At 42.5% G+C, this 13,019-nt stretch overlaps 2 protein-coding genes across 2 annotated transcripts; one reads left to right on the top strand and one right to left on the bottom strand.

Annotated features, from left to right (window-relative positions):
- Positions 1–1,429: 1,429 nt before the first annotated feature.
- LOC135553430 (mediator of RNA polymerase II transcription subunit 17-like) lies at positions 1,430–4,951 on the top strand. The gene is made up of 10 exons (XM_064985550.1): positions 1,430–1,552; positions 1,843–2,050; positions 2,189–2,325; positions 2,451–2,661; positions 2,901–3,031; positions 3,270–3,406; positions 3,658–3,795; positions 4,290–4,293; positions 4,500–4,659; positions 4,815–4,951. Exons 1-10 carry the CDS (start codon positions 1,430–1,432, stop codon positions 4,949–4,951), a joined length of 1,386 nt encoding a protein of 461 aa, XP_064841622.1.
- Positions 3,451–11,292, bottom strand: LOC135553081 (V-set and transmembrane domain-containing protein 5). Its single transcript, XM_064985173.1, has 4 exons — positions 10,916–11,292; positions 6,496–6,822; positions 6,072–6,215; positions 3,451–5,953 (listed from the first exon to the last, which is right to left on the bottom strand). Exons 1-4 carry the CDS (start codon positions 10,980–10,982, stop codon positions 5,922–5,924), a joined length of 570 nt encoding a protein of 189 aa, XP_064841245.1. The 5' UTR covers positions 10,983–11,292; the 3' UTR covers positions 3,451–5,921.
- Positions 11,293–13,019: the final 1,727 nt, after the last annotated feature.

The following is a 13,019-nucleotide window of genomic DNA, read 5'->3' as shown; positions in this document are numbered from 1 at the left end:
TATGGCTGCGTTTCGACATGGAGCCCAAATCTGATATTCTGAACCAATTTATGGTTGATCCAAAAATGTGGTCGGAGGCTCCATATGGAGGGTGTGACACAGTTGCGGAGCCTCAGGAAGCATGCTGATTAGGGGAGGGATTGGCCGGGGGGGGGGGGTTACATGTAGGCCGTCATTGTAAATAATAATTTGTTCTTAACTCACTTGCCTAGTTCAATAAAGGTCCCATAAATAAAATGGGGAGGGGGTGTGCTGAGGAGCATTTGTCTCTGTAATAGGGCCCTTTTGTGGGGGGAAACTCATTCTGATTGGCTGGGCCTGGCTCCCCAGTGGGTGGGCCTATGCACCCCAAGGCCCATCCATGGCTACACCCCTGCCCAGTCATTTGAAATCCATAGATTCGGGCCTAATGAATTTATTTCAATTGACTGATTTCCTTATATGAACTGTAACCCAGTAAAATCTTTGAAATTGCTGCATGTTGTGTTTTTATATTTTTGGTCAGTATATATTTGCTGCATAGCTAGCTGTAGTCTGTTTAGCAAGCTACTTATTTGTCTAGACTTGCCCTGGTCTGTGACCATAGTCATGGTGGGTAAAATGTAGTGAATCGAATGGTTTTGTGTGTGAAGTTCTAGGTGTGACTAATCTTCGCCATCGTCATGTTGGGTGGTGGTCTAGCAGTGCGTGTCGGCATCGAGTTGTCCTGCGAGAAGAAGGCCCAGGAGGTGTCTCAAGATGCCATGAAGACATATGTCCCTCCCTTGTCCATGTCCCAAAACCTGGCCTAGCTAGCCCAGAGGATCGACTTTGGCCAGGTATCAGACTCCAATGAAGAGGGGATGGAAGCAGAGCCCAGGGACCCCCAGGAGTGGGGGAAGCAAAAGCCAGAGGAGGATGAATGTATCTCACCCCATGGACACATTCAGTGTTTGTCTACACCAGCTTCATTAGTTGACTGTAAAAGTGATTCTTTCTGCCTTGGAGAGTTATTATGGAAAAACCACCACACGTGTTCCTGAGACCATCTGATAGACATCTGTAGCAGGGCTGTGACGATACCAACATCGTAATATTTGTTCCATGGCAAAAATGAAAACACGAAGCAGAACTCACTTTTTGGTCCTTTAAAAACAAGCTGTTTGTAAAATATTGTGTGCTATAGCTTGGGGAAAAATGTGACTCTGAATGACAACATAACATTTGTTTCCAACATTAGGGCTGTTTTCCGAAAGAAGTTAAATCTGCTTCGTGTTTTCTTTCCTTTGCCATGCTACAGGTATGGTCCTCGCCCTAATCTGTAGCAACATTTATGTTTCTATTAAGCGCTCTGTAGGGAGTTGGTCTGAACAGAATGGTTAATTGATACTTGCTCCTCCTCCTTCCAGCCACAGTGAAGTTCTAGCCGTCCTTGTGGCCCTGGGACTCAATGCGTAACAACCTCCGCAGCTCCCTGACAGAGATGTGTGTGCTATACGACGTCCTCAGCGTAGTCAAGGAGAAGAAATACATGGCCCTGGACCCAGTGTCCCAGGACCCCTCAGGCGGAAAGGTTGGCCTCGATAAGAGGCTTTACTCACAACTTCAATCTTTTCAATGGATCTCCGTAGTCTCAAGTGGTTCATTATTCATTTGCAATGATGTGGAAGAACTAGAATGACAATGAAAGCAAATTCCTGGTACACAATATACATCCAACATATTGCTTATTTTGACCTATCCTGTGTTTTGAGGTCACTGCAGATGAAGGAGAGGAAGCCACTTTGGACTATTTGACATGTACCTATGACCTCACTCTCTCTCCCCTGACCTCCCCAATCCCTACCTCACACCCTACTATAGACACCCCGGGTGTTCCAGCTCATCTGTAAGAAGATGGCCACAGCAGCTCAGCTGCTCCTGAAGGGGGCAGAGAAACGAACCAAGTCAGTGGCAGAGAACCAGGAGAACAGAAGACAGAGGGACTTCAACTCAGAGCAGCTCCGCTCGGAGTGGAAACTACACAAAGTAGGAGACAAGATCCTGGGAGACCTCAGCTACAGGAGCGCAGGTATGGAGGCTTTAACTCTGCTCAAATGTCTCATTTAGTGTCATTGCAGTATTTACCACCTTCTGCACATTCAGTGTTTTCTGACATTATAGCTAATTTCATTATAGCTAATTTCTAATGCCATGTCTCTCTCTGCAGGATCCTTGTTTCCTCTTACCGGCACCTTTAAGGTGATAAAGAACATGGATTTCGACCTTGACAAGCAACTCCTGGAGGATTACTGTCCACTGAACGTCCAGATCCCCAGCGATCTGGAGGGATCAGCTTACATCAAAGTGAATAAAGACTGCTGGCCCTCTTGAACTTTTCCTCAGCTCAGAGAACATACGTCCTTGTGATGTCAATGTTCGGCCTGGCCTCTTAAATATTGTTATGTGTTGTCTTCAAGGTTTCAATCTAGAAACAAGCCCCTGACATAGGTGACCTGGGCACTGTGAGCCTGTTCAGGCAGCCTAAAGCTAAAGCAGGCACTCAGCCGTGGCATGTGAAGCTGGAAGCTGCTCAGAACGTGCTGCTCTGTAAGGAGATCTTAGCTCTGCTGTCCCGGGAGGCGGTTCAGATCAAGTCCCACATCGTTGTCAAGAACCAGATCATCTCCCAACAGTTTCCAGGTGAAGACTCTTTACAATGCTTTTAGGAGGGTTATGGTAGCCTATGGAAAATTCATATTCTGTGAAATCATGCAAAATCAATGCATTTAAATGTTTTTTTGTCTGTGTTACCTTGAGTAGAACGTTCTAAGTGTCCTGAGATGCTTTTGCTGTTATTCACCCCTCGTCAGGTGTGCAGAGTCCTACTCTTGGAGATTTCTGTATTACACCACCGTTAAGGTTGTCTATCCTCTCTGCAGGTCTCCAGTTGTCCGTTTCTCAGTGTCACTCCACTGGAGAGAAGAAGAACCAGAGGGCGTCTCCAGAGAAACCCAAACCTGACGACCACCTCTACGTTTTAGAACACAACCTGCACCAGCTCATGAGAGATGTGGGTCTGCCTGTCTATCTGCCTGTCTATCTGCAAGTCCCGTGTTAAAAAAATATATTATATCTTATATAATTATATCTTAAAATATATTATATATAAAATATCTTATACATATGCATGTGTTTCATTGCTGATTGTGTGAACTGTGGTACATATTGATCAATATAAATGCCCCTCCTTCCCACCCACAGTTCCACAAGCAGACCCTGAATTCGATAGTGATGCCCCACCCAGCTAGCGCCCCTTTGGACACAAGAGGCAGCGTATGGCAGGGCCCATGGCCTACGACAAGGCTGAGATCTCCAACCTGCAGCAGAATGAGGGCCTACTGGAGAAGATCGTCAAACAGGCCAAACACATCTTCTTACGCAGCAGGTAGGCACAAACACACACCACATCACACATCAATGACAAGCTAATACTGTTATACTGTTTTCTTTTTTTTTAAATTCAAAAGTATTTTCTCCTGTCAGGCTTGTTGTTTCAGTCAAAGCACCTCCTATCTTTGTTGTAAAATCACAAATCAGGAAAATGTTGGCACAATGAAACCGTTTGATACTGAATTAGAGTTTTACAGGACAGCAACTCAACATTGACTGAAAGTCTACCCCTCGTGTCTGTTTCAGGATGGCGCGGACCATCGACGACCTGGCCAGCCGTATAGAAGACCCCCAGATCCAGGCCCACTGGTCCAACATCAACGACGTGTACGAGTCCAGTGTCAAAGTCCTCATCACCTCCCAGGGTTACGAGCAGATCTGCAAGTAAGTGGAGCAGGAGCCAGGAGGACTGGCTAAGCCAGAGTAACAGAGGCAGAGTACCGTTAAAGCCAGGAGGACTGGCCAGGAATTGGTGACATATCCTCTAGAATAGAACATTTGGTGAGAGTAGAGAATTAATTAAAAGGAAAAAGGTAGGTTCCATGTTCGAACAACAGAAGAAGAGGTTTGACCTTAATGAATCACCAACAATTTAATTCTGCAATTATTCCGCTTTGTCAATGTTCGGTAAAGGTCTTGTCTAAATAAAACTTTGACCATGGAGAAAGAATGTACCATGACCTTCTGTGTGTGTGTGCAGGTCTATCCAGCTGCAGCTGAACAAGGGTTGAGCAGAACTGAGTGGTGCACAGGGACGGCCGTGTCATCACCCTCTCTCACTAGGAACCGGAGCTGCAGGACTTCCTCCTCTCCCAGGTCAGGGGACGGAGTGACTGCTCTCACATCATCACCTTCTGTTTATGTACTCTGTATTACAGTCAAGTATAGCTAGAAGGCACCTAAAATGCTTGCTGTATGTTCTAAAATGCATGACTAGATGCATTTGCTAGACCTGCTGTAGTTCTTCACTGCCTATTGCTCCAGGGAAACTTGTATTCAAATCTATTTCAAAGTATTGATGTAGCCTTTTTGTAGCTTCCTGTCTGAACTAGTGAGTAACAGTGCCTCCCTGTCCGCTGGTACTGCAGATGTCTCAGCAGCAGGTCCATGCGGTACAGCACCTGGCTAAAGTGATGAGTTGGCATGTTCTGAGCTTCAGTAACCATTTGGGCCTTGGCTCTTTGGAGAGCATTGAAAGCGCCTGGGCCATCACCATTGCCTCCTCCAACAGGGAATACGCAATCTCAGGTACCGTCCTTCAATCAATCACTGGCATATTGGCCGTCATGCACCTTAAACAGCTCATTTAGTCTGAAAACTAATATGATGATCTGAATGACTGAAACTTAAGATAATGCTAATATTTGTCCAAATGAATGTGTTGTATCTTTTCCAGTGCGTAGTGGTCCAGAGAGTGGCTGTAAGCTCCTGGTCCAGTTTCCCACGTAGCCAGAACAAGGAGCTGCCCAAGTCTGACGTCATCCAGGACGGGAAGTGGAACCACCTGCGAGGGCCCTACAAAGAGGTCCACTGGAGCTAGATGGAGGGAGGCAACTTTGTTTACAAGATGGATCTTCTGATGGCAGCCCTCACTCCCTGTCCTTAGGTCCGGCCACTATCACACTCTCTCGCTATCTCTGATTTTGTTCTATGGGCTGAATCCTAACTTGACCCACTTTTGTGGAAATCATGCATTGATGTCTGTTGATTTGCTTGGACATTTGACTTACCTGTGCCAATGTATTATTATTATTAATAATATATACTAGACTTGTAGAGGTCTACAATTTATTTCTGAGTACTTGGCTGATTTCATTTGATTTTCCCATGATGTCAAGCAAAGAGGCACTGAGTTTGAAGGCAGACCTTGAAATACATCCACAGGGACACCTCCAATTTACTTCATTTATCAGAAGCTTCTAAAGCCATGACATAATTTTCTTGAATTTTCCAAGCTGTTTAAAGGCACAGTCAACTTAGTGTATGTAAACTTCTGACCCACTGGAATTGCGATACAGTGAAATAATTTGTCTGCAAACATTTTTTTGAAAAATTGTGTCATGCACAAGGTAGATGTCCTAGCCGACTTGCCAAAACTATAGTTTGTTAACAAGAAATTTGTGGAGTGGTTGAAAAACAAGGTTTAATGACTCCAACCTAAGTGTATGTAAACCTCCGACTACAACTGTATATTTTAAATGTTACAGTAAAAGAAACTGAAAACAGCTGTGAAAATAAAAATATATTTTGTTTCCACTTGTCAGTGTGTTTCCTTACATAAAATCTGGTGGACTAATATCAGTTGTGTATACAGTTTTCATGTACAGTAAAATAATACATGCAGCTCGTCTTGAGGCACGTAGGTTGATAATCCTTCATCTGTTCCTGGAATCAGTAACTTGGTGACATTTACACTCTGTGGATGCTTTCATTGATTTATAAAATGAGTCTTTCATTTTAGCTCACATTGGTTGTTGGGCAGTCCCATCTGGCTTTCTCAGATCTTCATATCAGAGAGGTTGCAGCTCAGTTACATCATTCTCTGGAGATAATACAAAAAATGAGAAATTCAATGAACCATGTACACACAAGAACAATCAAACTTGAGTCATTGAATTACTAATGATTGAAATTCCCAAAATCATTCTAAAAGTATTTACCTGGCATCTGCCTCCTCTGTCTCCATGCATTGATCTGGCTGTAGGCTTTGTCCATGAGCCACATGGAGACCATGAGAAAGCCAGCCAGGGAGGCCAGCACTACAGCAAACACTGCCAGGTACTGGAGGTCCTCATACAGAACCTCTACAACACAGGGAGGGACAACACACCATGTTCATTCTCACTTCCACTAACTAGCTTACTCATAATGGTAGAGTTCAATGAAGGTCACTTGTACTGAACTACTTGTAAAGATATTGTTCATTAACACCATAAGGCCGCTACAGAAACTGCCTCCAGGACTGAGAGGAAAACAGTTCCATAAAGCGGTTCTTGTAAATGTCGACTATGATGAAACACTAACACTGTAACTTAAAGCAAAATGCCACATTGTGATATAGACCTTCACCCACCATTCACTCACCTTCCACATTCAAGACAAATCCTGCATCTTTGCTGCTCCCGGACAGTTCAGTCACAGTGATCACGTAGAAGCCAGTGTCCTGAATACGTAGGTCCGACAGTCCCATAGATCCATTAGTGTATGTGTGGACTCTGTCCATGTAGTCCTCTGATACATTGGTAAACACCCCAGGTTGCCACGCCCCAATGTCTCTGCTCACCCTGCCAGACATAAAGGTCCACTGTATGGTGGGAGTCCCAACACAGGCGATGTCCACAGAGAACAATACATCCTGTTGGACAGGCCTGGTCAGACTCTGCTGAGGAGACCGTATGGAGATGGCTCCAGCTGCCGGAGGAAGGACATAGTGGAGGGAGGAAGGGAAAGAGAGGAACAGTGTTTTTTAATGTATGACAGATAAAGATTTGTATTTTAGAATCAGATACAGTAAGTCAACATATTATTACCCACACACTGATGTGTTATTGACATGTTATCACCATAGCAATTTTCTGACTTCCCACTTGCCTTTTTTATGAGCAATGGATCAACTACCTTCAGTTTTTTTATTTTTTAGAGCCCAATTGGCCACTCAGTTCTGACAGAAGAAATACCCCCCTTTACCCTACTCCCTTACATAACCACCAGTTAATATTCAACCTCTCCACAAAAGACAATGTTTTCAGTCCACAGACATTACATAACATATTGTTATGCTGTATGATGGGTTTGCTGCCATCAAATTACTTTGAGATGACACATTGGCATGTGATTCTACCACGTCGCTTCATCTCAAATCAAAGTTTATTGGTCACGTACACAGATTTGAAGATGTTATTGCAGGTGCAGCAAAATGCTTGTGTTTCACGCTCCAGCAGTGCAGTAATAGCTTGCAATACAAAACAATACATGCATAATCCAAAACGTAAAAAGAAAGAAATGAAGAAATATCAGAATGAGTAATGTCAGAGTCCAGAATTCCCTGCTTTAGGTCAGTGAGGATCACCACTGTATTTTAAGAATGTGAAATGTCAGAATAATAGTAGAGAGAATTATTTATTTCAGCTTTTATTTCTTTCATCACATTCCCAGTGGGTCAGAAGTTTACATATACTCAATTAGTATTTGGTAGCATTGCCTTTAAATTGTTTAACTTTGGTCAAACATTTCGGGTAGCCTTCCACAAGCTTCCCACAATAAGTTGGGTGAATTTTGGCCAATTCATCCTGACAGACCTGGTGTAACTGAGTCAGGTTTGTAGGCCTCCAAGCCTCCATTTTCCAAGCTGTTCAAAGGCACAATCTACTTAGTGTATGTAAACGTCTGACCCACTGAAATTGTGAAACAACTGGAAAAAGTGAAATAATCTGTCTGAAAACAATTGTTAGAAAAATGACTTGTGTCATGCACAAAGTAGATGTCCTAGCCGACTTGCCAAAAATACAGTTTGTTAACCTCTCTTGGATAGGGGGACGCAAATGCCCCACTTGGCCAATTGCCAGGGAAAATGCAGAGCACCAGATTCAAATAAAATACTATAAAATTCAAACTTTCATTAAGTCACACATGCAAGACAGCAAATTAAAGCTCCATTCGTTGTGAATCCAGCCAACATGTCAGATTTCAAAAAAGCTATTATCTGATGATAGCACAGCATTAAACAAAGAGAGTAGCATATTTAAACCCTGCAGGCGCTACACAAAATGCAGAAATAAAATATAAAAGATGCCTTACCTTTGACGAGATTCTTTTGTTCGCACTCCAATATGCCCCATAAACATCACAAATGGTCCTTTTGTTCAATTAATTCCGTCCATATATATCCAAAAAGTCAATTTATTTGGCACGTTTGATCCAGAAAAAAACAGCTTCCAATTTGCGCAAAGTCACTACAAAATATCTCAAGTTACCTGTAAACTTTGCCAAAACATTTCAAAATACTTTTGTAATACAACTTTAGGTATTTTAAAATGTTAATAATCGATCAAATTGAAGACGGGTCTATCTGTTTTCAATAGAGGACAAGAGGAAACTTAACGCTACTTTTCAAGTCTTGGCCAACTCTCAACAGCGTTACCCTTTTCCAGGATGGCCGTACTTCTTCATTGCACAAAGGAATAACCTCAACCAAATTCCAAAGACTGGTGACATCCAGTGGAAGCGGTAGGAACTGCAAACAAGTGCTTAAGAAATATCGTTTCCCCATGAGAACTCATTGAACAGACAGCGACCTCAAAAATAAATAATTCTGAATGGTTAGTCCTCAGGGTTTTGCCTGCTACATAAGTTCTGTTATACTCACAGAGATGATTCAAACAGTTTTAGAAACTTCTCCAAATGTTTTCTCTCCAAATCTACTAATAATATGCTTATTTTATATTCTTGGCATGAGTAGCAGGTAGTTGAAATTGGGCATGCTATTTATTCAAAAGTGAAAATGCTGCCCCCTATCCCAAAGTGGTACCACTCCACTGGTACTATATAACTGTATATATATATATATGTGTGTGGAAACAAGTCAAGGGGTCTGAATAGTTTCCAATGGCACTGTTTACTGTCCGTACCGCATTGTCCCTAAGCCACATTCAGACCCCTTAACTTGTTTCCACGTATATATCTATATATATATACAGTTATACAGTCCCAGTCAACTGTATATATACAGTTGAAGTCAGAAGTTTACATACACTTAGGTTGCAGTCATTAAAACTCGTTTTTCAACCACTCCACAAATAGCTGCCGAATATGCTTTAACAAAGTACTGAGTAAATGAAGGGTCTGAATACTTATGTAAATCTGATATTTCAGTTTTTTATTTGGAGTAAATTTGGCAAAACGTACAAAAACCTGTTTTTGTGTTGTGTGTAGATTTATGAGGGAAAAACAATTTGATGAGTTTTAGAATAAGGCTGTAACCTAACAAAATGTGGAACAAGTCAAGGGGTCTGAATAGTTTCCAAAGGCACTGTTTACTGTCCGTACCGCATTGTCCCTTAGCCACATTCAGACCCCTTGACTTGACCCCTTAAAACCATCCACAGAGACAAACTGATATCTTTCCTACAGATAAGATCTAAACCAGGCAGGAACTTATCCGTGTAGCTAGTCGGAAAACTTCCAATTTGGTGGAGCGCCATTTCCGTTCCAATTTTCTGGAAGCTTGCCTCAGGGCTTGGGTATTTTCTGTAAACCAGGGAGCTAGTTTCTTGTGACAAATGTTTTTGTTTTTAACGGTGCGACTGCATCTGGGGTATTACGCAAGGTTAAGTTTAGATCCTTGGTTAGGTGCATTTAGAATTTTGTACTCCGGAGTCCTGAGGCAGGTGTGGGCAGTCTGGAAGGGCATCTAGGAATCTTTGGGTTGTCCGAGAATTTATAGCACGTGTTTTGATAATCCTTGGTTGGGGTCTTAGCAAATTATTTGTTGCGATTGCAAATGTAATAAAATGGTGGTCCGATAGTCCAGAATTATGAGGAAATATTTATTACACAAAACTAGATCCAGGGTATGATTGTGGCAATTCGTCGGTCCCAAGACCTGTTTACCTGATGTGTTACCTTGTCCCGGACCTGCTGTCTCTCTCGTTCTCTCTCTGCCCCCCCCCCAATCTGCTGTCTCGAACTTTGAATGCTCGGCTATAAAAAGCCAACTGATATTGACTCCTGAGGTGCTGATCTGTTGCACCCTCTATAACCACTGTGATTGTTATTTGACCCTTCTGGTCATCTATGAACGTTTGAAAATCTTGAAGAAGGATCTGGGTTTCTAGGTTTCTTCCTAGGTAACTGCCTTTCTCGGGAGTTTTTCCTTGCCACCATGCTTCTAAATTTGCATTGTTTACTCTTTTGGGTTTTTGGCTGGGTTTCACTATAAGCACTTTGTGACATGTGCTGAGTTAAAAAGGGATTTATAAATACATTTGATTGATTGATTGATTGGTTTTGAATTGCCCTCATAGCCACCTGCTTTCGGTTGTTTTCTCATGTAAGATGTGTTTCAATCAATGTGAATTACTGACTCAGACACACCAGTCCAACTAAAGGTGTGTGCACACAAGATGAAGCATGCACAAAGAATTTTGTTAAAGCATGCAAAGAATGACAGAGAAACATTATGGCTGCCAGGGGTATGCCTTGAAACCATCACGCCCTATCCAGGTTTTGGGGAATTAACAAACCACTGTGTGTCTAAGTGCACTATCATTCTGTTTCACCGGTACAAACCACATCAGAGCAAAAGTTGGGAAATACTCGAAGTTAGTCAGCCGATACTAGAAAAAAGTTTCTTCTGAAATTGCTTGGCATACACCATAAACTCTGAGGCAAACATAGGCATGCCCTTAAACACACAAGCACTCACATTTAAACACATACAAATCAGTATGTCCATATATGGATACATGCTCACAGAAGTGTTTCCATGTATGGATAGGGTACATACCTAGGTGGCACACATACAATGTGATGCTGAAGAAAAGAGCGACTTCCTGTGTGTCCCAGAGCCACATTAGAACCCCAGGTCCATCTATTCTCACCAGTACGGAGTGTCTACTGGGTCATTCCACATTCTGGAGCATTCGCTTTGCTCTTCTCTCAAAATCCATTATTTCCTGTGTTCCTCCTTCCTTTTTATTTTTGTTAATGTCTTAATCTGGTGGAAAAGAGTATATCTCTTGTTGGTGATGTTCTCTTCTGTCCTTCTCAGCTCTGTGTTCTCTGGCTACCTAAGCTACTCTGCCTGTGCAACGACACCTCACCCATCAGACAGGATCAGCAGGAGATTACTGTGCAAACATTCATACTAAGAAACAAGCACTGAGAGAGAGAGAGAGAGAGAGAGAGAGAGTAAGAGAGAGGGAGCCAATAACATAGTAAATACTCATGCAGAAACACACACAGAGACACGCCTGTATGGCCTCCCACAAATGCACCACGTGGGATGAATAAGTGGTATTGGACACACCTTGCTGAGCAGGTCAGACAGGGAGGAGTGTCTATTCTGAGATGACTGCACTTCTTTTCAATGGCCGCATTAACAGAAGTTACAATATAGTATATCACAGATCCACTTTGTCTATTTGCTGCCTGGTCACTGTTGCAATAGCTTATTTTTGAGGCAGATAATCAGGGGCGCGACTTTCACTGGGGACGGGGGTGTCATGTCCCCCCCACATTCTGAAATGGCATTTTTGTCCCCCCCAGTTTCATCATTGTAATGTGATACAGGAAGCGACAACGGTGTGCTTTAGGACTAGGCTGGCTGGACCTGCACGGGAGAGTTGAGCATAGTTCAGTGTGTATGTGTTGCGCTCTTTTACAGAGTTGTAAAACCAAACCAAGCAGAAAGTGGATACTATTTAGTTGACTGATGTAGTTGGCAAGGTAACTGCTGTTTATCTTAACTGAAAAAAATAAATGAGTTTATTCGCAGTGCTGAGCTATTATTTTAACTGACATGTAACGTTAGTTAATGTTTCATCTCCTCTTGACTGAGGTGAATGAATAAGCTACGCTAGCTAGTAGCTACCACAGCCAGGTCAGCTCTAGCCTCTAGTTATCTGTCAGATAGCGTTATGAGCTGGCTATTATTACTATCTAACAGCTGTTGTTTGTATGGACATGTTTTGTAGCCTTTGTTTTGTCCTGTTTCAGAAGTAAATCAACTTGGCTAGCTTTCGCCAGTTGATTTATCATTCGAGAGAGACCGTGCCAAATGTTGACTAACATTAGCTATTCTTTTTGCCTCAATCACACTAGACCTGAATCAGATGATGAAACCATTGGCCAAATGATTGAAGATTGATATTCTGATGATTTTTCAGTGAAATGTGAGTTGTATTAGTCAGTATGGTTATGTAAGGTTATTGACCTGTCAGTTTCCCTAGCTAATTCCTTACTTTTCACATGGACACAGTAATAAACAGCTCTAACATTACAGGCTTCACTGTCATGGTGCACAGTAGACTTCTGTATACCAATTTCTTCATCCCTCTCCCACCCGCACCCACTTACCGCAAGAACTGTTCCCAAACCCAACCTCAGTTGCTTTAGGTGTATGTGACGCAACTCATTTGCCAGCCATGGTGCCAGCAAATTTGCACCCTATAGGCAACATCAAATGTGCAAAAACAACTTAAGAAATAGGTTAGCTTACCAGAGATTCTCACATGGCCCTTACATTGTATTACTGGGCTATATCAGCCAATATGCTAGATGTAGTTTGAAGAGAGCAGAGCTCGAGAGACTTCTTATAGCCTACCATTTAGGAGTGGGAAGATTTTCAGACAGAGAAATATGGGTGATCAATATTTAGGCCTGTTTCTAGGCAATGTAGTAAACTATAGCCTAATCATAGGCCTATTTAGGAAGTACATTTCCTTGGAAAGATAATGGCCACGTGCTTCTCCGCCCATGCATAGGCTCAGTGGAGTTTGCAGAGGGGAGGATTGCTCATAATAATGGCTGGAACGATGCAATTGGACCAAATAGAAACCATCAAAACAAATAGAAACCATGTGTTTAATGTATCTGATACCATTCCACTT

The sequence above is a fragment of the Oncorhynchus masou genome, chromosome 13 (assembly GCF_036934945.1).
Source record: "Oncorhynchus masou masou isolate Uvic2021 chromosome 13, UVic_Omas_1.1, whole genome shotgun sequence".
Classification (NCBI taxonomy): Eukaryota; Metazoa; Chordata; class Actinopteri; order Salmoniformes; family Salmonidae; genus Oncorhynchus; species Oncorhynchus masou.
This window is presented reverse-complemented; position numbering and strand designations above follow the sequence as displayed.